Genomic DNA, 24,247 nt, shown 5'->3' with positions numbered 1-24,247 from the left:
CAACCGTTAATGCAGCTGACCAACGGACCTGCATCAACAGCCACTGTGCCCTACCACTGACTGTCCCTACAACAGCAAGAACAGTGGCCCACGGTTTGCCTCTTCGTACCGTCAAAGCCATTCCAGTAACTTGCATTGGGTCCTTGCTGATTGCAGCAGAACGGGGTATTTTGCTATGGTTACCCCACTCCAGAGCATCATAAGCTGCCTATAAGTGGAGTTTAGGCAGATGAGGGGTGTTGACGTATTTGGTCAGCCTTATCATCGCAGTTGAAGAAGAACTGGGATGTGAGACGATTAATTGGTCTGCTTTTTGGAGATGATGTTTTATTGTCTTGGCGGAGTCAGTGGAGTTGATGCCTACCCTAGGGCAGCTGGCGAACCAGACCTAACTAGCTCTTTAACAAAGCAGCTAATGGTGGGCCCTTTAGAGATGGAGTCATAAGAAGTGGAATATTGCTCGTATAAAATCCGGATCTATCAATACCTAGGTACCTAATCACAAAGCTCCATGATGTTCTGTGTGCTTTCAAGTATTCTGCTCTTTCACTTTAATCCTTTGAGCCACAGGGCCGCCAAGAAATGATCACAGTTGACCTGCAATTCTCCGGGCTATCTGAAACACGTTTCAACCTCCGAGTTTCTCAAATGTCGCTACGTCATTCCTTTCACAACCACCATGAAACATCGTCAACCTCATAAGACGTTCCGAGCCTGAACCTTATCCCAGATCTTGACAACAGCAGCAATTTTTACTTCACAGCTCAACACGCAGACGCTCAGTAGTATAAGAAGACAGAGAAATTAAGAATGGTATTTTCCAAAACACATGTGGTATCGGCTGGCTTTTCAGCCATGAGGTCTTGCAACGCTCGCTCCATTCCATAACAAAACACAGACAGACATAAACCCTTGACCATAACCATATAGAAGAGAAAGTCCCAGTATATGAACACAATACTCGCTCCAGTACACCAATGCACGCTTTTCATGATTGTCAGATCATCTGACTATAATACACTCTCCGGTTGTCATGGCGTGATCCAGCACGGCACTCAGAGAGTTCTATGATCTCAGTCAGTCAAATCGTTAATCCCTTGACGAATACAGACAACTTACCTTATTAACTTCACCAACCGTATAAATAGATGCGCAGCATTATTAGCATAGTAGCATAAATTCAGTTATGCTATTCCTCAGTCTCATTCATTATACTCTCCGCCATCCCAACCAACTCAACACCATTCCCCTCCAGTCTCCCCAATAACTTCGCCATACCGCCAGGACCCAACCTCATCAGCGTCCCGATAACACTGCAATGTCTAACCTCCTCCAGAACTTCCTTCACACGTCCTTCCAGCCTCTTCTTCTCATCCTCCAAGTCAAAATCCCTCCGCGCAACCTGATCCAGCTCTTCCGAAACATCAACGTTTGCCTGCGCAATTAACTTGTCGTATTCTTCAAGTCGCGACGTGTACTGCTGTAGGAGATGATCTGCTTTCATCATCATGCCTTTGTGTTGCTGTTCCACGAATCTTCGAATTTTGAGGATCTTCTTCCGTTCTGATTCGTAGGCCTTCACGTCGGAGGATAGTCTGTCAATTTTTGCGTTGACGTGATTTGTTTGAGATGCTTCTTTTGCTTGGATTGAAGCTGTAATCTCGTCCAGTGAATTGGTTACCGCTTCGAGCTCCTTTTGCTTTTGGGCGTGCAATGATTGTAAGGAATTGGTGATGTCTGTGATGCTTTGTGGGCGTGGTTCAGTAGACTCGGCCGTTCGTGCTCGCTTCGGGCTCAGTGAAGGTGAGGAGGGTGTTCTTGATCCCTTTGTAGGAGTAGCAATGTCGACATGTTCATCATCATCGTCGTCGTCAAAATAGTCATAGCCTCTATAGTCTTGCCATCCATCTTCGTCTTCTGGCACGACCGTGCTGATTGAGCACTTCAATCGTGTCATTTTTGTGCGTATAACATTGCGTCTAGCAGGATTATCATCAGCGAAATAATCGCACGCGTCCCGGATATCGCTATTCTTCAAATGTGGGCGCCGTCGACTATGCTTCATTGCACATTCGCGCAGATAATCTTTGACAAACTGAAAGTCGTTCCGATGATCATGTACTGTGAAGTTTTGATGGATAATTCTAAAGAGCCTCCTCAAACTCTCCAGAATCTCGACGCCCCATTTCTTCGGGACGAAGCCTGCGACCAAGTCCCATGGCCACTGGCGCGACAGACGGTATACTGATCGAGCGGCATCGCCTACTCGCTTTCCCATTGTGAATTTTCGCATTCGCCAGCCCAGCGTTAATGCGATGCGTTTGTCAGACATTATGCGAGGGGCAGTACTGCGAGGCCGTCCACGAGGCTTGGAGCCAGGAAGCTTTCCGCATAATGTTGAAGACTTTGGCGGTCTTCCCCGACGCTTTGGCTGAGTGGAGGGAAGCATCTCGATAAACCCAATTTTTGTATCGGCGAGTTCATCATGGTCGATGGTCTGCGAGCGGCGGAGACTCCGGCGCGTCGCGAAAGTCATTGCGCGCTCGCGATTGTGCTGACAATCTTTTTGGAGAAGAGTTAAGTTAATAGATGTCAGTTCTCTTATGAGACCTGCCTAACGGTACCAACTGAGTCAGAGAACTTCCAGCATTCTGCCCTTATAAATCAGCCACCAATTTTATTTCCCCAGCAACCCGACAGTATCGAATACTTCCAATCAAGTTGAAACAGGTAAAGAAAACCATCAGATCATGGTTTGAGGATCTATATCGGTTTGTGAATTCACTTCGCTATCAGTTGAATGCTTTGAACCGTGTTAGGCGTGCAGTCTGGAGCTAGCGTCGTTTGCCTTAGTGGAATCTGCCGTGCTAATGATCATGGGTAACGACTAACACGGATGAAGTGAAATGGGACAAATCTTTTACCGGGATCAGAATAACATCTTATCTTATCATCCTTCAGCACTTGGGAAACACGCAGAAAACAACAATGTCATCTGTTGTAGAACAACCTGAAACATGCCATCTGACTCTCTCCACACCCAGCGACCTCTTCCAAGGCCCTTCCAAGCGCTCTTCTTCCATCTTGTACTTCCTCTCCCAATCTCCAAGCGGCAGTACATCTCCCAATCAGACATCCCCAGACCTCCCAAAATAGACACACTAAACCACTCCAGGCGTCGCCTAATACTTTAAACGCGCGCCTCCAACACCCGTGGCCAATTACACGGCCCCTCCATATCCACACTACCTTATTTCTGGAGTCTTCTCAACACCAAGCCCTTTGTATCGTCCCTTTCTCTCTCTGCTTTCGCTCGGCTTGTGTCTTTGTTTCATCTGCCGGTGCAACTATGATGCGCATCCTTATTTCCGCTCTTAGTCTTGTTCCTTCCCGCGCTTGTGTTGCGCTCACACCATGCAAAAACCCCGTCGTAATTTCCCCAGGCGCCCTCATGGATCATCCACATATGCAAATCGGGTGGTTCTCGAGATCTGTGTTCCTGCTTTTAGCTTTCTAGTTTAAACAAATTTCTTGCTTGTGCACATACACGCCCTGGACATACGGCGCTTGCTCAAACTTGGTAGTACGGATGAACCTCTCTCCACCAAGATATCTCCATATCGACTGTAACCGCCCACTCTCTTAACCGCCCATGCCTCTTCCAAACAGCCGCTTTGCTGAGCCAATATCAGCAACCCATTCATGGGAAACTGCTTCTTTCAGACACGAGTGTGCTGTTTCATTGTCTCTGGATCTTGTTTCAGTCCCAGAGCCGCCCACCTCGAGATTGGTCTTTGTCCTCCCCTCGAGGCCTTAAAGCTGCTTCATATCCGACCTTCTAAGGACCTGTTCTCCATTCTTCAGACAAAACATCACTTTTCCATCTTTCCTAGGTTCATTTTTCCTTTTCTTCTCTCGTTGTGGTTCTATCTTGGCGCTATCCCACCTGTCGCTTCTTGACCCGTCGTGCTTTAGCTTTTCCTTGACCCTCTCGCTACTACTACACTTGGACTTCTCGCTTGGACGAGTATCCGTTTTCTTTTTGGGCCGTCATCTTCAAGACCGATCAAGCATTACCAGGCCGGTTGACCCGGACCTATTCCTCTTTTTACGCTTAATCCGTAATCTTGTTACAGGATTCACCTTGTGAATCCCCTCACTTCTCGTTTTTACACCCCCACTACTCTTTCTCCATGATGCCGAAACACTCTCGAGCTACAAGCTCATCTCAGAACCGCTACAATGCGGGTATCCCAGTCTCTCTCGCCCCCACTCCTCTATACAACCAGCAGCGCATGACCATGCCCAACTACTACGGCATGAGTACAACTGCTTCTTCTTCTATGCCCCTTCAATCACAAGCTCAACAACCTACATATGAATCCTACGCTACAACCTCCGCACCACCTGTTTCCGTCCCTGCGCCTGTCCAACACAGACCCAGTTCGGGTGCCTGGGGAGCTGCAGATGACCAGCAACTTCTCACTGCGAGGATGCAAGGCCTGAACTGGCAACAGATCCAATCGAATTACTTTCCCTCCAAGACTCCCAATGCATGCCGCAAGCGTCACGAGCGATTGCTGGAACGCAAGGGTGCTGATGATTGGGACAACCTCAAGCTTCAGCGTCTGGCTAAGGAGTACATGGCTATGAGAAAGGAGATCTGGAGTGGTCTCGCAGCCCGAACAGGCGAGAAGTGGAACGTAGTCGAAGCCAAGGTACGTTGTCATCTTTACCACTATGGTGAGAGCATCTACTAACATACTCTGCAGTGCATGTCAAATGGCCTCAAGAATCTGCAAAGCGCAGCCCGCGCCGCAGCCCGCCGCGACCGTCTCGAGTCCGGCGCTCTCTCAGGGTATGACGACGACAGCGGCATCTCCGGCATGGGCCTGACACCGGTTGACGAACTAGACGCATCCTATAGCAGCCCCGAGACCACCGCCTCGTCCGTCGTGGCCTCGGCCAGCACGTCCTTCCAGCAGCTCCAGCCTCACCACATGGCCGCTGCCGTCCAGTACAGCCTCGGAGCCTATGCGCCAGGCTACGGCGGCCACGGTTACTCCTCGAGCGTGAGCTCCCAAGCGAGTGCGGGCCATCCCTACGGCCATCATGGTCATAGTCAGGGGAACAGTCCGCAGTACATGACGCAGCGACCGCAAAGTTCAGATATGGGCATTGGGAATCTTATTAACCGTCCAGGAAGAGGTGTTTAACCTTGATCCATTCTCTCTTTTATACGCTTGTTGCACGACTTTTCAACAAAGCCTCATCGGAGGCACTACCCATCCTCGTCTTCCATTCTTTTTGTCACTCCTTATAATCCAGCATACTGCATGGCGAGCAGCAGGGTTTACGCGGTGTTTGGCGCTTTCTGGGCAGTTATAACGACGATAACGCAGGATATTTTGCTCTAGGGGCGTTACTTGCTTAATGTTTTTTATTAGTATTCTTTCTTTGTCTGTTTGTTTAAAATGGTGGTCAGGAGGAGTGGGAATGATCATGGCACATTTCCTTTGTATAACTAGAGATAGAGATACCACGACATGAGGTGCATGAGGATCTAGCAGCGCATTGTCTTTTGCAATCTATTTACGCATTCGCTATGAAGAAGTGTTTCGTCTTTCATGTCCTTCTTCTATTCACAGAATCTACAGTTGTGATGTATGAGTGAGTTTCTTACAGTTGACAAAGCCAAATGCGACAAATCTATTTCCCGTCACAGATACAATTGTTGTTACATATTCATTCGTTATCCTACACGTCACCGCACAGGCTTATCGTGCTGCAACTGGCTATTTGCACTCTCCGCAGCCATGCCCATCATCTCATCCAGTTCCTCCTCCTCCCACTCTCCCTCCTCTTCGCCAAAAACACTCCTCCAGACTCTACTCCACATTCCCTTCTTGTGTAACAAAGCCAGGATCATAATGCCAGGGAGATGCCATACACTGGCCCAGAAAAGGCTTCTCGCGCTGCCCTGGTGACCCTCGTACCGCCAGAAGCGCACGGCTTCTTTGATAAGCCAGGCATTTATTGGTAAACTCGTTACTGCGAAGGACCACTCGGTTACTCCTGCGGCGCAGAGAGATACACAGAGGGGAATGAAGACGAAGCTGTAACGCAGAGCGACTCGGCCGTTTCGTGCGGGATTTGTCCATGCTAGCATTCGAAGACCGGCCTTTTTGTACTCTTCGCGAATGGGCCAGCTGAGCGCCATGAAGTGGGGGAATTGCCATGCGAATAACAGACCAGCCATGACCCAGCCGCCAATGGATGAACCGTCGGGGGAGAACAAAAGCTCACGCCATGAGCCGTCTTTTGTGGCAGTCTCGCCAGCAGCCGCAGCCCAGCCCATCAGAGGAGGAATGCCACCTACCACCGCTCCGATCCAGGTATTGAAAGCCGTTACGGCCTTGAGAGGTGTGTACATTCCAGCGTAGATAACAATATTGGCGAACCCAAGTCCGGAAACAGTGGGGTTGACACCAAAGTACAAGGCGCCTGTACCCAAAACTCCAGACAAGACTGCGAACAGAACCGCAGCCCTTTGAGAGATGAGTTTTCGCACAAGCGGTCGGTTTCGAGTTCGAGTCATCTTAGCATCCGTCGAAGGCTCATAAAGCATGTTTAGGGCATTGGCGCTAGAAGAACATAGCGTCGTGCCAATCGTGAGGAATAATAATGTTAAGGGACTCAAACTCGGCGTCTCGGTAGTACTCGGCGACAGCATTTCGGGAACGGGGTATAAAGCGTATGTAGCCATAGCAGTAAGGGCGACGAGCATTGTTAATCGGGGTTTTGAGAGGGAGAGACATGCGGAGAGGTAGCGGCGGAAAGAACTCGTTTGCGAAGCGGCGTGTGAAGCGAGGAGGGATGAAGCATCTGGAGGTAGTGGTTTTTCGCCGCGAGCTGCAGCGGCCGCAGCTTCAGCCGCAGCTTTCTCTCTCCGTTGAGCCTGTCGTCTTCGATGAGGTGCTAGTTCCTGTTCCGGCTCCGTCTGCGCAGTATTCGTAGAAGATATCGTAGCCGCCGAAGCCGACGTGGATCTAATGCCATTGGCACGCCGTAATATTACAAAATCGAGACATGTCGATCTATCAAACAATCTATTCGAGAGGAAAAACGAAGACCCCTTCCATGGAGTGGCAGCGACTATTCTAGGCGGCTGGAAGGCTGCGGACGAGGACATGCACCGTCGGCTGGCGGGTGCAGCTGCTTTGAGGAGGATCTTCTCCGCGGCGGGGAGGAGACATCGTGGTGGTCGCATTATGGCGTGGAGATTGCGATTGGGTTCATGGCGGTGCTGGACACGCCGGGTTGAACGGTGACGGGGAGCAGGGAGCTGACTGGGAGTGGTTCGACTGGTGATGCTGCAGCAGATTCTTGATGCAATGGTGGATAACCCGATTGGGGAATCCTGGGGAAGGAAACGTGATTTATCACGTGCAGAGACAGTTGGAGAAGGACCCCGCGACCTCTTGCTTGTTATTATTCGAAATCCATGAATTCTTATTGAGCGCCGCTAAACCCAATCAAAGTCACCAAGATCCTCATTATTTCATCAAAGTTTGATTTTATGAAGATCAATCGCAAGTCTCACGGAATTCTTGCGATCATTTTGAGTGGAATAACCGACAAGTGCCGGTAGCAACTCAATCGCCTCCCCTCCCCTCCGCAGCAAGTTCACAATCGGAGAACCACTTCGACCCACGCGTTTCCACCACATGATCACAGCATCGTCTCTACATTGGCGTAGAAAGTTTTTACCCCATCAATTCAAGTGAATTGGGATCTGGAAATGGTGCTGCCTGGAGAAGGGAAACCCCTCTTGCCTCGTCATTCTCGTCGTGGTAATTGCAGCCGAATGACAGGAGAGAAACAAGCGTTTCGGGTAGCCAAGCCGAGCGAATGGCCGCCAAAGTTTCCGTCATGCTCTAACTCTGGTGGGGGTCAGCTCGGCTTGGTGACTTGACTTGAGAAGAACGACTCCATCGACGGGTTTGATGATAAAGCCCAATATTGTCGAAATTGACAAGAATATTATTTAAACAACAATTGACTCCTTATTCTCTGCGAATTTCTTCAAAGAAAGCAGCTCATCCGCATTGATATATCGCTGACATGACGACATTGTTGGACGCTCTTCGCCAGACCAGTCGAGTTGACTGCGATACTCTTGATTCGAACGGTATGAGCCACAAACATGTCACAGGCCTCGATTACTAACTCAATAATAGTCGCTCATGAGTTAGGTCCCTTTGTGGATTGCACATCTAACCAGGTAAGCGTGCTCTCCATGCCCCTGTCTCCCAGCAGTGCTGACCTTCTTCAGGCAATCGCATTCTCGGAGATCTCGAGACCGCTTGCTGGAGAACCCCTTTTGCATCACGATGCGCTGATCAGAGAGGCCATTCAAAGTGCCCGTGGGGCACTGAAGGACTTGCAAGGGTCCGCGACGTTTGAGGAGTTTGTTGTACAGATCTTGGTATGGCAGCAGAAAACCCACGCAATGGAGCTTTACTGACCTGACAAGATGGTAAAACTTCAACTATTGATCGTACCTAATGTTACAGGCTACGTGCATATTCAGACCAACCCAAAGCTGTCCTACTCAACCAACGGCACCATTAGTGACGCCTACCGTAAGTCTTCCGTTTCGTATCTCTGTTGCTCACGCTCACTAGCTATATAGGTATCGTGAATATCTTTAAACACCTGGCGCCGGACTTCGACGAGAAGAGGGTGTGCATCAAGATCCCCGCAACTTGGGAAGGTCTTCAGGCATGTCGAACACTTGAGATGAAAGGAATCGCGACCCTTGCGACTACCATGTTTTGCATGGAGCAAGCGGCGTTGGCTGCCGAGGCCCAGTGTACATACATCGCACCATATGTCAATGAGCTCAAAGTTCATTTTGAAGCTGGGTGAGTTTGACTTGCTACGGGCCCTCGCCATTCTAACGATCACAGATACGTTGACGAAAACAAAGCCTTTGAGTTTTGTCGCGAAGCACAAGCCTACTACATTGGCCATTCATTCCGCACACAAGTGTTGGCAGCATCACTCACATCTGTGGATGAAGTGATGCAGCTTGCCGGGATACAACATGTCACGATTTCACCGAACTTACTCAATGGACTCGCTGCTGCTGACTTGTCGACCTGGAATGGCACACTGGGCGAATACTTCGCGCAAGGCCCTGCAAAGAAGAGCTGGGAAACGAAAGACTACAATGCCCTGGTTAGGGATGAAAGCTCATGGAGAATGGCTTTCACCAGAAGTGGCTTTGGTACGAGTGAAGGTAAGATTATCCAGGCCATCAACTACTTCGCCGACTTCCAAGACAAGCTCGAGGGACTTGTGAAGCAGCATGCTGGGTGATTCTGGACGCATCAGTCCGTCAAGTTGGTATTGCAACATCCAATACCCAGACCGAAATTGGACAAAAGAAGCATCTTACAATATCATAATGAACGACTTCATTCATAGCCCCCATTGCCCTCTCGTGATTACTCGTTATTTGCGATTGAACAAAGAAGCTCAAACAACAGATTGCCAGTTGCTATTTCCACGCAACCGTGTGTTTCCGGCTTCTTTGTTACATTGACTGAGCTTCCCCTCTTTTCGGATCTACTAAGTCCGGCTGGAGACAAAGAACAGGCACACCTCACTGATCGAGGGAGGCTTGATTGCACCTCGATTGAGAGGTGCTTGGAGCTTTGGCCTGCCTGTTGCTAATTTTGTGTCAATGGTTGTTATTGTCGACCTTTTTGGGGTTGATGTTTTGTGTGGCTGGGCGATTGGCCGTCAGGTCACCAACCGTTTTTGTTTCCAACGGTCTCTTCCTCTGTCTCAATGCATTTGCACGGGTTGCGACAGACTCTAAGAAAACGTTCATAAAAATGCTGAATTATTCTTAATACAGCAGTCGGAATGCAGCGCAAGATGTTGACCTTTGAGCCAACCCTCGAAAACAAGATCAGCTAAGCTCAAAGGATGAACGGTAACGCCGAGGAAGGGCGATCCTCGTCACAGACCACCCATCAACTTGTCAAAAGGAAGACATCTCTCTTTGTTGCCAACACCACGGCAAACCACTTCTGGTACGTGCGGTGATGCTAGCCTGAGAACAATGGTACTGCACCCAGGCCATTGCGGCCACCGGGCGAGGTTCGCCTCAAAGGGTCTTGCATCAGGTGTGCGATTTAACACCCTCTGTGACCCTCCAGAACTTTTGACCAGTATGACCTCTTTCTCTTTATGCCCTTTCCCTTGTTCTTTCCACACCAACTGAGCTCCCAGAATACTCTCACGTACACTCATTTGTTGATACCCTTTATCTCTGTATCTTTACTTGGCCTTTCATTATACACATAGAGCGTAACCCTCGCAATCCGCCTTTGACGAGCATCTCATCTTGTGATAGTGTATGGTTGTTCACGCAGATGGAGGAAATGGCCGATATACTCTCATCTGCAGGCCAGGATGAGTCCTCCCTCGACTACGTACCTTCTGACATTGCCGCGACGCGCCTCGACCTTCTTATCGGCCCAAACGATTCACAATGGGTGAAGAAGCACAAGTTTTTCTCTAGAAGACTGAAGTCGGATACTCCCATCAAAGACATCATTCGAGAAGACTTCACATACTATGAGAGTCGCATGTTGATGCCATCTGATCGTGCAGACGTGAAGGAATTGCAAACTGCCAATACAAAGCGCTACGAGGCTCTTCTGAATGATCGCTTCAAGGGCGTCGAGGATTCTTTGGAAACAAAGCTCACGATGATGTACTTTGGGTTGCCAATTGCTCCAATGGAAGACATTCTCAAAGAGCTCTCCCTGGCTGTGGGTATGGAGGAGGAAGTCCCATTGTACAACATCAAACCACCAATGCATTTTCTTACAGCTCACGACCGTCGCAACTGGGGAAAGGATAGCCTGAAAGGTAAGCTGACTACGATACCTCTTCAAATCTTCAGATACACGACTAACAACATCAAGCTAAGGAAGCCTTCAGTCGGCCCGTCCCGGTTCCACAGGCAAGCGAACCGATTTTGAGTCTTCGTGGAGGCGAAGGACCCAGTTCACCTCAAGCCGCATGCGACGATCGCATCGCTTGTGACTACGTCCCCTCAACTGAGACTCCCGCTGTCCCTGAGGAAGGATGGGCTTATCTTTATAACCTCTATGGGCGCATACCATTTCGCCCTCGCAAGTGGCGATCATTTGCACTCGTCCTACGACAACTGTTACATAATAATCCTGACGATATTAGGGAGAGGGAGTACAGATTCGACCTCCATGTTTTTGATAAGAAGACCGGCGACAGGAAAACCATTCGTGACAAATTGCCCTTATCAAGGGATAGTAAAGCAATGCTCTTCCTTGAGGAACACTTTGCCTGGGGCCCCAAAGACAAGTCACACAAGGATTGCTGTACTCTCTTTATTGGTTACATTCGGAAGGACTCAGAAAACCCACCCGAGCACTGGGAGCCTTCCCAAAAGCAACTGGAGACAGACACCGTCAGGATTGGGCGCTCTCTTGGGTCTTTCCCCAATGGACCTGAGAAGGATGCCATCAGTTATGCTTATATCCCATTCCCCGAAACCAAGACCCAAAGCTTCGTCGCTAGCAACTATGCATCTCAGCAGTACAATGCTTACTTCAGGGCCGCCACTGATATCCTCTTTGGTCGACCTATGGGCTACTATGATGCGGGATGCTCCGAGTACAACCATGCCTTGTTCCGTCTCTACGACAAGAACAAGCCAGACGCTTCATTGACCGTACCTGTCGTTTACGGTGCCATGGGTCTGCCGCAATCGGCTTGGGAGCTTCTTCACCCACTGAACAGCCCCGGCGCTTGCTGGATGATTGAATGCACCTGGCTCGACCCCGATGTGAAACCTCTGATCTTTCCCAACTATTACCCAAGCCCTAACCCTCACTTGTTGGTAAATGACAGTAATTCTGGAGACGAGTATCGCGCAGCCTTCCACCCAATTTGTGAGATTTCTACGGAGGCTTTTGACCCTGAGTCGAGCAGAAAGCTTTCGACCGTGTATGTGCTTGAGGGAGACCCCACAAATAGCTATGGGGATGGTATCAAGGGCTTGGAGATTCTTCCGAAACGTGGATATCGTGGTGGGAACAAGGATGCCTACGGACGCCTTGTTGGCGAGAAGATCGAAACTCTGTCAAGTTGGTTTTTGACCATTCACCCTCATTTTCGCCCTGGGCGGTGTCGTCTGTTCCCTGCTTGGCACGATGGACAAGAGATCTCGGTCGAGATGCCACCTCTGACATCTCAAGCCAGTCAGATCTTTGAAGCAGTATACCAACTCGTATCCAAGACCAAGTACCAGAGAGACATGCGCCAGGATCACATATTGCTCAAGGAGACTCGTTGTGCCAACAGTCTTCAAACTCGAGACACACCATCCTACCTAATCCGCCCTGACGCATCCGACGTTGAATGGTATCGTGTGAGAGAATCCATTACGTCTCCAGACATTACAGTTTCATTTGTCAAGAAATCAGATGTCGACTGGGATGCATGCATATCGGAGGACAACATCTGGGGCATTCGTGATTTTAACCCCGAACTTTATATCACGCGCCCTCGGCTAGGTGCAGATACTCTTGAAATCGAGAACGTCGAAAAAGATGTGATAGTCGACCCTGCCATCAATTACCCCTCATCACCTCAAAGACTCGGCTCCCCGAGTCCTAATGACAACGAGGTAATTGACCGAGCACGCTCATCCTACAGAGCTGGGGCGTTCGTGAGCCCTACGCTGCCTCATGTCGAAATCAGAGAGCCTCCGGCTTCGAAACTCGCGTTGCCTGAGGCACCGACGCTTTATGGCAAGTTTGAAGCCGAGGAGGAGCAGGAGTATGATGTTGGTGTTTTGGCAACCAGTCGACCTGACTGGGCCAACAGACCTTATCCCGCAGACCGTCCCCAGGTTTATAGACCAGCAGATTCAGATTCAGATTCGTATCTTTATGGTTATTCGTTGCAGGGAGATGACTCGCCATCGGGAGGTGATTCGTCGTCTGGAGACGCCCCTAATCAAAGGTTTGAGATAACAATCCCTAGTGATCACAGTAGTGACGAATCAAGCAGAGGGGACGATGACGCTGGGAGTGGTGACGAAGGCGATGACAATGAAGACGGTAACGGGACCGAACACGTCGCTGCCTCCCGACCTGGTCCTCCCCACAGGTCACCATGGGATTTTGACGAGTACGCGCCACGAGAGGCCCGAGAACGCACATGGGCCACTCAACCCAGTATCTTTGGTAACCTCGGAGCTGGGTCTTCGCCAGCTGCAATTGGCATCCCTGTGACTGCAGCGCCTGCAGAGAAGATGCTTCGCACCACCAATTTTGGCAACGTCCCGATGATCTCCAAAGCCATCCTTACACCCACCGAGCAAGCTGAGCTGCAGCGCGCCCTCTGGAACACTCGTAACCTGCTTCTCAAGCGCACCATGCAGTGCATCTTTGAGGACTGCGACTTCACCTGCCGGGCTGACGATCATGAGGCCAGGAAGCAACATACTCTGGAAGCTCATAAGTCGCGAATGTGTCCTTGGTGCGATGAGCCAATGTTTGAATGGTGGGATAAGTCTCAGAGGATGAAGCATATGCGGGAGAAGCATACTAGGGACCTGAAGAATGTCTTGGGTCTTGTGGATGAGCCTATTCCTAGGACGACGTCTGCAGTACCGCACCCATCGAAACCCCCTCAGCAACATGCGGGCTACCCGCCACCGGTAGTTCAAACCCAATCTGCTCAGCCGTTCTCTCTAGGACAAATTCCCAATCCTTTCACTGCACTTCATTCAGCTCCCCCTCGCCACCCGGCTCCTGTAGCTCATATGGGACCTAGTACAGCGTCGAACCCGGCTCCGGCAGCTCGTCCATTGCCATCCCATCTCTCTGGGTCTCGTCGAGTGCCACCAGACCTCCCTGGCGGTGGTTTGACGGCTAGGCCACCGCCGGTAGAGACACCAACAACAGAAAAGCTTCTGCTTCCTGGTCATGTCCAGAGGGCTATTCAACGAGCGAAAAAGGCACGGGATTCAATGGATACACATAAACTTCCTGAGCCTCCGCGAAGTCTCTCAAACCCCCCTGCCTGGTATGACATGACTGGACCAGTAGCTGTCCTTGATCCTCCAGACGTTTGTCCCATCCGAAAATGCGCTTTTCCTGATATCAGCGGGCTCGGCTCTTGGGGCTTATGGTACCACATCACGACCGGGCATTGGTGTTCTGAGGTTGCGAACTGTCCATTCTGCGATCTTCCGTTCTTCGTAGTCGAGGGCACAGATGAGGAAGGCAAAGAAATAAGAAGCAAACGCAAGGTAGAGGATTGTAGGAAGCACATGGACTGTCATGTCTATGATCTCTGGCGTGATCTGCAGCCGGTTTTAGAGCGTCCATATATGGTCTATTCTCAGAACACCGGGAGCCCATTGAGGGGAGAGGTGGGAACCGTTCGGAGGATCAGACCAACGGCGGCGGAAGAGATGGAAGCAAGAGCACAAGATGCAGCTAGAAAGAAGGCTGACAAGGAAGCCAGGGCGAAGCTCGAACGGGAAGCCGCCGCTCGAGCTGAGGCTTATCTTGAAGCTCGAAAGCGCTCACACCGTCCGCCTGTTAAGAAGTGTCAATACTTCGGGAAGTGCGGTATTGTCATTGGGGATATGACTGCCCCGGAGTATCTTCGTCATATTGAGGAATGCCACAAAACGCGGCAAATTGAATTGCTTCCATCAAATGATGAGGACGATCAAGATGGAGATGGAGATGGCGATGATGATGACGATGACGAGGATGAGAGCAATAATGACAGTGACAGCGACAATGGGAACCGTGGCAGTTCCAGCAAGCGACAGCCTTCTGGTCGTTCACGTGCTCGAAGTCAGTCTGCTCGGAATGCCTCGAAGAGCAAATCTCTAAGCCCGACTCCGCGGATGACTGAGGTCTTTTCAGACGATGAGGTTATGGATGAGTCCAACGAGTCAACTAGTGCTGTGGTGGTAACCAAGAAGCCTACCTCCAGGAAACCCCCTACGAAGAAAGCGGGCAAGAAACGCAAGGCTCTAACACAGGAGATCGAATCGGCGGTTGAAAGCCACAGCGAAGCCGCTTCTACAGTTTCTCGTGGTCGGCGACGACATACCAAGGCTCAGGAAGAACCGCCTGAGACAACGGCTTCCTCCACTGAAGCACAAGGCAGCGAGGCTCAGAGCAGTGTCGCCCGAGGACGAGCCCAGAGCAAGAAGGCCAGGAAGACTCGCCGTACGGGAGAGAAGGATGGCGAGTATGAAGATGATGGGTATGAGACTGATGACTACGACGAGGAACCAAATGAGCAAGGAGGAAAGCCCTTCCGTCGTCGAGCGAAGTCTCCAGACTGGGTGAAGAAACTTGGTCCTGAAGATCCCGACTTTGATCCCAACGAGGACATGTACTGCTCCAAGTGTCTCCGCAAGGTGCCTAAGAAGCGAAGCAAGAGTCCCAACCACTCGCCCATCGGTCGCGATGCAGAAGTCGAGGTATGTATCTATCCCTACCATGCTGAAAGGCATGCTAACGCACCACAGGCACATACCGACAAGAGACGATGCTGCGGTATTCGCAACGCTCCAGGCTCAATTGAACGTCTCCCCAACCGCAGCGGTTGGATCAAAGGCTCTGACATACCCAAGGCGCTCGGCAAGATCAAGAAATCATTCCGCCGTCGCTACCCAACATACGCACGCACGATCTATCCTACCAAGTCAAGCGACCAGTTCGCATCAGTCTGGCGCTCCGACCCCAACAACCCTGATAACAATGAATGGTGGGACATTCCCTGGCCTCCCTACGAAGGGGACCCTCCTTTCCCTGGATCGTGGGAAGCGCCCGGTCTGCCATGGGATGACACCTCGGATGGACGAAAGCGACGCAAGATGTACACCGGAGTAGAAGTTCCTGATACCTTGTATACGTATCAGAGCGACACTGACACTGATGGGTCGATGCATGCGACTGTTCCGGAGGACATTAGTAATCTCAACATTGATGCTACTCCGGCATTGAAGAGGCCTGAGAGTGCAATTACTTCAATTGAGGAGGAGACTGAGGAACCCGCTGCGAAGAAGGCCAGGACTGGTAAGTACCAACACTATCCTCCCGTTCCATCCTCTTCCCTACCGCTCTCCAATGCCTTGGTATGAACAGGACTAACATTGTCACAGGCACCAAGATTCCCAAACGTGGGAGGAAGGCCAGCACGCAACCCTCGCGTGCCTCGAGTCGAATTCGTATGCAGAAAACCGCTACCGCTTCTCCGGCTCCTTCGACGGCTGCTTCGAAGGCTGCCTCGAAAACTGTACCAAAACCTGCACCAAAACCTGCACCAAAACCTGCACCTAAAAAGGCGGCTGGCTCAAAGACTGCGACTCCGGCTCCAGAGCCTGATTATGATAGCAGTGATCCGGATAGGTGATTTGTTTGACAGTATGGTATTCGAGTTGAACTGGCTTCGTTCTGTTGAGATATGATGAGCGATTTGCATGTTGAACGATGGACTGAGTATTAGCTTTGTTGTTTGTCATGGTTTGGGATTGGGTCATGCTGAATTGAGTTTGTTCGCTGGGTTGTATGGGCAATGGTCAACCGGGATCTTGTATCTTTTGCTATTTATCTAGATCTCTTTATCGCTATGGCAATTGCCTCTCATTATACTGTCTGTAACACCCCAAAGCACATTGATCTCGCATGCCTGTCTCAAATAAAACTCCATTGCAACGCCTATCGATCCCCTTGTGACAACTCTATCAGAGGTCGTCAGTCCGAATACATGTAAAGTCGACGCCATACACGCCTTGCAAGATATCACCAATTCCTCTAGAAGCCTGTCCGTTCCTCCTTGTTCCAAGCCTTATTTGTGTCATATTACAATGCCTCGATAGCATTAAGAAGAACATCAACACCCGCATCTCCCATCTCGCCTTTATCGCCAAGCAGTGCACCGATGTCGCTGAGAATACCAAGCGGGATGTAACACCCTGTCTTTGCCTTCTCAAGACTATCCTTGAGACGGCTGGTGTGCTCCCATTCCTTGGCAGCGACTTCTGCGCGGTCGATCACGCGTGATGAGATACCGCACATAGCGGCGCAGTGCATACCGAAACTACCCTCGGCGACACCATCTTCCAGCTTGTACAAGAAGGTAACGCGACGCTCCTCGTCATCAACGTGGATCTGCATCCTTCGTGCTCGGATCTCGGGATGGTTCTCAAACTCTGTCGCGAGAGAGTGGTAGTGAGTGGCGAAGTAACCGACACAGCCAATGTGAGTAGCGACGTGATGCAGAACAGCCTGGGCGACGGCGACACCATCGTAAGAGCTGGTTCCACGACCAAGTTCATCCAGAATGACCAGTGATCGGGGTGTGGCTTCGGAAAGGATCTTCTTAGTCTCGGAAAGCTCAACAAAGAAGGTCGATTGAGCGGCGAAGATGTTGTCGTTGGCGCCGAGACGAGACATGATGCGATCGACGGGAGTGAGGCGTGCGAAAGTGGCAGGGACATAGCAGCCAATCTGAGCCATGATGACGGCGACGCAAGACTGTGGTTGTTAGCATTGTACAATAGTATGTTGGGAAGAAAGAGCTCACCATGCGAAGGACGGTAGATTTACCGGCAGCGTTGGCTCCAGTCAATAAGTTGATCTTAGCCTGGTCACCACCAAGCTTAATGTCATTGGGAATGAAGTCGTCGACTGTGTTCATCATACAAGGATGTCGCAGTTCTTGGAAGTCAACAGTGCTTCGCTCCTCATCCACAAACTCTGGGCGGCAACTTGGCTGGCCAAGAGACGCGGATGCCTTGGCTAAGCTGACAAGACAATCCAGCTGCGAGATAATCTTGATGGCTTGCAGCCATGTTTCATAGTCAACATCAAACTTTTGGAAGAATCGCGACGCAACTTCGCGTACGAGCTGTGAGTGGGTTTCTTCCGCTTCTTGAAGCTCTCGCACAAGTTGGGATAGTTCGGGGAAGTACCAGCGCTTGACATCCTTTGTCGCTGACATTTGGCGAAAGGTTGAAGGAACCTTAACGCTTTTGGGAGCTTCCAGCTGGTAGATCTCTTTACCAACGTCTGTGAACTTGAGAAGCTTGCACTTGAACTCCTTCTTCTTCTCGGCCAAGAGATCTTCGAGTTGCTGCTTAATCTCCTCAATGCGATCAGAACTCTGGTCGAAATCCTCTTCAATACCGCGCTCAGGAATAAGTAGCTTCTCATCGCGTGCCTTGCTGCGATCGAAAGCTGATCTCCAATAGCTCAAAGGCTCATCGAGGTTTGGCATCGATGAAATCAAGCGGTCGACGAGGCCGTTACCACCCTTGTAAGCTCCCAGAAGGCTCATCGTGTACTCTATCTGCTCAAAGCCTTCCAGGACCTTGACAAAATCTTCGGGTTTGCAAGCCCCAGCGTGAATTCGGGAGATGAGTCGCTCCAAGTCGGGCATCTTGACAAGCTGTGAGGCGAATTGCTCACGTACCGTCTGATCGGCATTGAGCATCTCGACAGCATCGAGACGCTCGTTGATGCGGTCGATGTTGCAAAGCGGGTGCGCGACCCATGATCGGAAGAGACGTTTTCCAAAGGGCGTGACGCACTTGTTAAGTAGGCTGAACAACGTACCCTCGGAACCGCCGTTGACCGAGTTGGAGAAGACTTCGAGGTTGATGAGCGTCTGCCCATCTAGGATCAGTGTTCCATTCTTTTGAATAGGGTTGTAGAGCTCGAAGTTGCCCTGCGACAGTAAAGGTCTCTCAAGCTTGAGGAAGCGCAAGTATGAGATCAACGCTCCAGTTGCCGACATGGCCAAATCATCATCGCGTAGCGATTGAAGAATTTCAGGCCAGACCTCCTCGTCAGCATCTTCTGCCTTGAAGTAGCCTCCACAGTCGAGTTCGCGACGTGTCTTATCCGCCTCCCAGAACTCGTCACCTGGCTTGAGGTGTGTCCAGATGGTGGTTGGGCTAGTATTGTTCTTGAGGATGCGCAGTGCCTTGGTAGACAAGCGAGACTTCTCAAGGAGTAGTTCTCGGGGGCCGGTTTGAGCGATGAGGGTCTCAAACTTGGTCAAATCCACATCATCCACAAAGGTAGAAAGGTAGAAACGTCCAGTAGCAGTGTCGGCAAAGGCGATACCAAAAGCAGGGAGATCGTCAACGACAGATTCCTTGATAGCGACACAGTAGGAGGCCATGTCATCTTGCAACATGCTACCGTCGACAAGTGTTCCGGCTGTAAGGATACAAGCAAGCTCACGGGTGATGACCTTGTCGGCCTTCTTGCTCTTATCCTGTCGCTCGCGCATCTCTTTACCCAAGTTTGTCTCCATCTGATCAACACGAGCAACCTTGTATTGTTTGGCGATAAACTGGTTCACCCAGTGATCGAGCGAACTCTCAGGCACTCCAACCATGCGCATGTTGACCCGGTCTGTCATCTTGAAGTCGAACTCCTGATGTCCTACGGTGGCATCGTTCTCGTATAATTCGTAAAACTTGCCCTTCTTGAAGAAGACAATTGTATCCCAAAGGTTCTGCTTGATCTTCCAGTATTGAGTCTCGAAAGGAGAGAACTTCTGCCAAGCAGCAGGAGGAATGTAAATTGTTCGCTTGTCGTACTCGGGATGATCGGGCTTTCGCTTGTCTTTATCCATAATATTGGCAAGCCAAGGATACCTTTGGTCGGGATCTTTGGTGTGTGCCTTCTCCTTGTACTTAGGGTCCCTCATAGCCACCCTCTCAGCGGGCTTGACAACCGGCTGTTTATCGGTAGAGGTGGCATCGTAGCTCCATTGCGAGGCCGTAGAGCCTCCCACATCATCCATCAGCTCATCTTCTTCGAAGATGCTATCCTTGATATCTATATGGGGTTCAGGTATGGGCGATGACTTGTTCGATCGTTTTCGGGGAGCAGCGGGCTTTGAGGGTCGCTTTCGCTTCTTGGAACGAGAGGTATCTTCGTCTGAGTCTGATGCGATAAAGTCATCCATAGTATCTGCAATCGTTAGAGTTGAACAGTGAATCAGACACGGGGAGATATACCACTATCGTTCTCCTCTGCCTCTTCCTCCTCTTGTTCTTCGTAATCATCCTCATCCCTAACAACCTGTCGTACTCTCGCTCTTCGACGCGAGCTTGCGGGCCCGCCAAACTGGAAAGGCTCGTCTTCCTCTGAGGATTCGGCGTAACTAACAACCTTTTTGACCTTCGGGAGCATCAGTGGCTGATCTGGCTAGTATCTTGCATTGCGAGTTTCTCACCTTTCGAGTCGGACTGCTGGGGAGAGCGTCGTGGTTCATCTTGGACGACTTCTGTCGGTCCGTGTCAGCTCGTGTCGCTGCGCTTTTCGAGGCATTCTTTACCTTCATGGTCGAATCGAGATTCTCCTGAGAGCTAGGGGGCTCAATAGCGTCACTATCAGGCATGGGGGTTGTTTGCTTGATGGCGACAGTTGGCTTGGGCTTGGACTTGGAGAGTGGAGTTGTCTTTGGCAAAGAATTTGCCTTCGTTGTTTCTTTCAAGCACGAGGATTGCTTGGTCGTGGGAGACGCTTTTGCAAGAGGCGATGATGCGGCAGCGGCGGGGGAAGAGGGGGGGGCTTTTTGGAAGAAAGAAACGATTGAACGCTGCTTGGCTGAAGAAGTAGTGGCAGCCGGTTTGGTCGCTTTAGCGGGCGTTCGGGCCGCAGTTGATCGTTGGCTCGCCATGATGGTGAATGGCCTCAGCAGTGCGCAGCGACTGAATGTGCTAGGCAGGGCAATCGACAGGCGTGAATCAGGTAAAAAGAGACAGTGGACAGTATTCGATGACGAGTATGTGTCGGTAGGCAAACAATCAGTAACAATTGACAAAACAACAAAAGTCTGGACGAAAAAGAATAAGTAGGTGATTGAATGAAGGTGAGGATGGTGGATGGGAACTTCAGATTGGGAGGGCCATGTCTTTCTTAGATTGAGCTGTAGTCGCGTCAGGTAATTTAGTTGGGGACAGGGTGCACGCGTCCTCACGCGTTAATTGGAAAGTGACAGCCCAGCAACCGGGTCTAGCGAGTCTTTCGCACTGGGCAAGCACGCTCGGTACGCGAGGAGCGTTGAGAGGCCCCACTTCCCGGCAGTTCTTATCGCGACCCAATCAGCATTCTCATTGTGATCAGACGCAAAACTGCCGGCTTCCCCTGGATCATCTGCACAACCCGTGCCGTGAACAATGATGGCGGCGGACATCACCGAGTTAAAGACTAGTCGATGCAGTGAAAGAATTCCTGATATTCTGGGTTTATTTCTTTCACTGAGCGACTGTAAGCTCAGCTTCTTAACAGTGTTTCATTGTTGTTCAAGCACCTCAGTTCTTTGCCATGTAAAATCTAAAGACCCAAATTATTACCCTGTTCAAGATAGCGATGTTTCCTATCAGCTGGGTAACATGCAAAACAATCTTTGATTCTTTAATAGCATTACGCGATCAAAACTTAAATCGCTTCGTGCTATAGAAGAATTAAACAATTAGTTGTGCCCGCCGAGTTCTGTAACATCGTGGGTCCGTTGGTAAGATCGACTTGCTCAAGGTATCTATCCAGCATTCCAGATCCATCATAATGGCAACTTCGTTTCTCGAACCTATCCCTTCAACCTTGACCTTGTTCTTGCATGATTCTCTACTTCTCGCAAAGAAATGTTTCTGGCTCTCTACAAGCTTGAGCCACAGAAGATATCACAGTTGGTTATCAAAATTCCAAAGTCAAAGTCAATGGCCAAAAGCCATCGATATCTCATTCATCGTACAACACTAATTACCCCAAACCCCCTCATCTCTTAACCGTTGAACTTTCTAACCTTGAAAGGGCTCGCAGAAGCCTGAGGCGCAACACACTTATTCGCCAAAGCAGCCTTACCCGCCGCACTAGTAGCACTAACACAATCCACACCGATATCCTTAACACCATCACACAAGAACACAGGGTCTCCACCACAAGGAGTCTTGATGTTAAAGTCCTTGAACTTGATGTTCTCACAGACAGCATCCTTGCTGGTCGAACAAGTCAACTTGGCAACAGCGTTACCGTACTTGCCGGAGCTGTAGCCGGTGAAGTTGTCGAAGAGAATGTTGGTGATGTTCATGCGAGAGGGGTACTGGGCGCAGGTAGTAGCGTTGATGTTGAAGTAGCACGAGTCGATGAAGGCGGTGTACTCGTTGTTGCCGCCCCAAAAGTTGCGGAAGGTCACGTTGTCGATGAAGCCGTAGCCGATGTCGGGGCCGGCCCAGGTCTTGAGACGGGCGCCGTGTTGGCCGTTGAGCATCCAGACGTTCTCGATGACGACGTCCTTGACGAAGGACATCTCGCCCTTGTACTGGCCGAGAGAGCCAATGGACTGACCGTGGGTGCCTGAGGTTATTAGTAAAAGCTATGTGATGCGAGGAGTGGAGTGAGCTTACCGTTACAGTACATGGTGTCGACGTGGACGTTGGTGGCGTTGCTCTTGGGGGAGAAGCAATCATCACCAATGTCAACCCAGGCACGCTCAACATTGAGGTTCTCAACGTTCAGGGAGTCAAAGAAGTCAGTGTTCTTGGGAAGAGCAGTGGCGTTGGTGGAGCGAGCAGTGCAGATGACGTCCTTGAACGAGATGTCCTTGGCTAGAAGAATATCAGTACATGATCATCAGGACTTGGCTAGGGTTCCTTACAGGTGACGACAAAGTTGGTCCAGCAGGGGGAGTCCTTGAAGTGAACTCCCTGGATGTCCAGGTTGGTGGCGTTCTGAGCATAGAACAGAATAGGTCGGAGGTAGGCGTTGTTAGTGTCAAGAATCTCCTTGCCGGCAAACTCTGCATGTTGTTAGAATATGACCTAAAATATGATAAGAGGAGTCATACCGTTCCACCATCGCTGACCGTTACCGTTCAGAACACCCTTTCCGTAAAGCTTAATGTTCTTGCCACCCCACTTCCAGAACATGATCGAGTTCTACAACCATTAGTCTCAACTCATCATGAAGGTTTCAGTGACATACCTGGAAAGGATGCTTATAAGCATTCTTCTGCCAATACTCCGTATCATTGGTAAACTTAATCTCACCCTCAAGATGAACATGAATATCATTCAAAAAGGTGAGATCAAGGGGCTTTCCAATGACAAAAGTCTGACCCTTGGGGAGATACAGAGTACCGCCCTTGTTCGCCTTCTTCAGACCCTTGTAGAACTCTGACGAGACATCATCGTTGTCGTTCTTACTATGTCTGATAGTAAAGACCTTGCGATGACTTCTCTTGACGGGAAGTTCATAGGGATGCTTGGCACGGAACTCTTCAATGCTGCGAGGAACACCGGCAGGGAGGTCGATGGCCTCGGCGAGAACGCCTGCGAAGAGGGAGAGGGTTGAGAAGAAGCTCGAGACCTTCATTGTGAATAGATTGACAGTGCAGAAGATGAGTTGGCTTGAGGATCAGAAGAAAAGACACATAGGGATGTTTAGAGGTTTTATATACAAAGAGTGGATGATCATTCCGGAGGTACTCCCGAATACATGACCCCCCAGTTTCTCAAGCGGGTCTAAACCGCATAGCTAGTTTAATGGTCCTCGTCTCATGTCAAAAAAATTAACAAACCCCAGATTGGAAGTGTCGTTTTCGCTAACAAAGCGTCGTCTACAGTGGTTCTCCGAATAAGCTTGTTCCCAGCGGGCAGCTTCTCATTCGTGGACAGTAAATTATCCGCGGCTCAGAGTTCCCGTGGAGCTGTATTTCCCCATTCTTAGCGGTAGATCACCCCGCCCCCATCGACGCTGGGACGAAGGTAATTCCCCCGCAAACCCCAACGTTAAAATTTGAGGGGGTAACGCGTGCCGGATCGACTGTTTGAGAAGCGGTGACATTTTTTTCTTCTCTAATTCAGGGATCAGGGCTTTGTTGAAGGGTTCGCGATTTTGCGGTGTTGAGCGGTCTGGATGTGCGTGCGGCTGGGTTTTCCCTGTCGTGGGTTTCAGAGTTGTAATTAAACTTAAGGATAAAGAACTTTTAGATGTAACCCTGGTAGGGCCGACTTATCTACGGACGGACATCATGCGAGACTGCAGAAGACTGGTCTAGAGTTCGACTGAAGATAGAGTTAATTAAACCATGTCCAGCTGCGGCGCAACATGAGCCATCGACAAAC

General features: G+C 50.3%; 7 protein-coding genes across 7 annotated transcripts; 3 read left to right on the top strand and 4 right to left on the bottom strand.

The window, feature by feature from the left end:
- Positions 1 to 1,149: 1,149 nt before the first annotated feature.
- On the bottom strand, positions 1,150 to 2,987 carry FOIG_02568 (uncharacterized protein). Its single transcript, XM_031199889.1, has one exon. It carries the CDS (start codon positions 2,534 to 2,536, stop codon positions 1,190 to 1,192), a length of 1,347 nt encoding a protein of 448 aa, XP_031069657.1. The 5' UTR covers positions 2,537 to 2,987; the 3' UTR covers positions 1,150 to 1,189.
- Positions 2,988 to 3,266: 279 nt separating this feature from the next.
- FOIG_02566 (uncharacterized protein) lies at positions 3,267 to 7,476 on the top strand. The gene is made up of 2 exons (XM_031199887.1): positions 3,267 to 4,718; positions 4,773 to 7,476. Exons 1-2 carry the CDS (start codon positions 4,194 to 4,196, stop codon positions 5,214 to 5,216), a joined length of 969 nt encoding a protein of 322 aa, XP_031069655.1. The 5' UTR covers positions 3,267 to 4,193; the 3' UTR covers positions 5,217 to 7,476.
- On the bottom strand, positions 5,556 to 7,378 carry FOIG_02567 (protoheme IX farnesyltransferase, mitochondrial). Its single transcript, XM_031199888.1, has one exon. It carries the CDS (start codon positions 7,268 to 7,270, stop codon positions 5,765 to 5,767), a length of 1,506 nt encoding a protein of 501 aa, XP_031069656.1. The 5' UTR covers positions 7,271 to 7,378; the 3' UTR covers positions 5,556 to 5,764.
- A 227-nt stretch (positions 7,477 to 7,703) lies between the features above and the next one.
- Positions 7,704 to 9,759, top strand: FOIG_02565 (uncharacterized protein). The gene is made up of 6 exons (XM_031199886.1): positions 7,704 to 8,191; positions 8,241 to 8,284; positions 8,336 to 8,488; positions 8,537 to 8,645; positions 8,696 to 8,927; positions 8,973 to 9,759. The coding sequence occupies exons 1-6, from the start codon at positions 8,125 to 8,127 to the stop codon at positions 9,382 to 9,384; spliced, it is 1,017 nt and encodes a 338-aa protein (XP_031069654.1). The 5' UTR covers positions 7,704 to 8,124; the 3' UTR covers positions 9,385 to 9,759.
- Positions 9,760 to 10,457: 698 nt separating this feature from the next.
- Positions 10,458 to 16,819, top strand: FOIG_02564 (uncharacterized protein; the record flags this gene model as incomplete). Its single annotated transcript, XM_031199885.1, has 4 exons — positions 10,458 to 10,950; positions 11,007 to 15,580; positions 15,629 to 16,178; positions 16,265 to 16,819. The coding sequence occupies 4 exons, from the start codon at positions 10,458 to 10,460 to the stop codon at positions 16,513 to 16,515; spliced, it is 5,868 nt and encodes a 1,955-aa protein (XP_031069653.1). The 3' UTR covers positions 16,516 to 16,819.
- FOIG_02563 (DNA mismatch repair protein MSH6) lies at positions 16,587 to 21,084 on the bottom strand. The gene is made up of 5 exons (XM_031199884.1): positions 20,458 to 21,084; positions 20,356 to 20,406; positions 20,138 to 20,300; positions 17,689 to 20,090; positions 16,587 to 17,639 (listed from the first exon to the last, which is right to left on the bottom strand). Exons 1-5 carry the CDS (start codon positions 20,800 to 20,802, stop codon positions 16,965 to 16,967), a joined length of 3,636 nt encoding a protein of 1,211 aa, XP_031069652.1. The 5' UTR covers positions 20,803 to 21,084; the 3' UTR covers positions 16,587 to 16,964.
- Positions 21,085 to 21,824: 740 nt separating this feature from the next.
- Positions 21,825 to 23,705, bottom strand: FOIG_02562 (galacturan 1,4-alpha-galacturonidase). The gene is made up of 5 exons (XM_031199883.1): positions 23,106 to 23,705; positions 22,969 to 23,059; positions 22,780 to 22,920; positions 22,529 to 22,729; positions 21,825 to 22,478 (listed from the first exon to the last, which is right to left on the bottom strand). The coding sequence occupies exons 1-5, from the start codon at positions 23,493 to 23,495 to the stop codon at positions 21,907 to 21,909; spliced, it is 1,395 nt and encodes a 464-aa protein (XP_031069651.1). The 5' UTR covers positions 23,496 to 23,705; the 3' UTR covers positions 21,825 to 21,906.
- Between the last annotated feature and the right edge of the window lie 542 nt (positions 23,706 to 24,247).

The sequence above is a fragment of the Fusarium odoratissimum genome, assembly GCF_000260195.1.
Source record: "Fusarium odoratissimum NRRL 54006 unplaced genomic scaffold supercont1.3, whole genome shotgun sequence".
Lineage (NCBI taxonomy): Eukaryota > Fungi > Ascomycota > Sordariomycetes > Hypocreales > Nectriaceae > Fusarium > Fusarium odoratissimum.
This window is presented reverse-complemented; position numbering and strand designations above follow the sequence as displayed.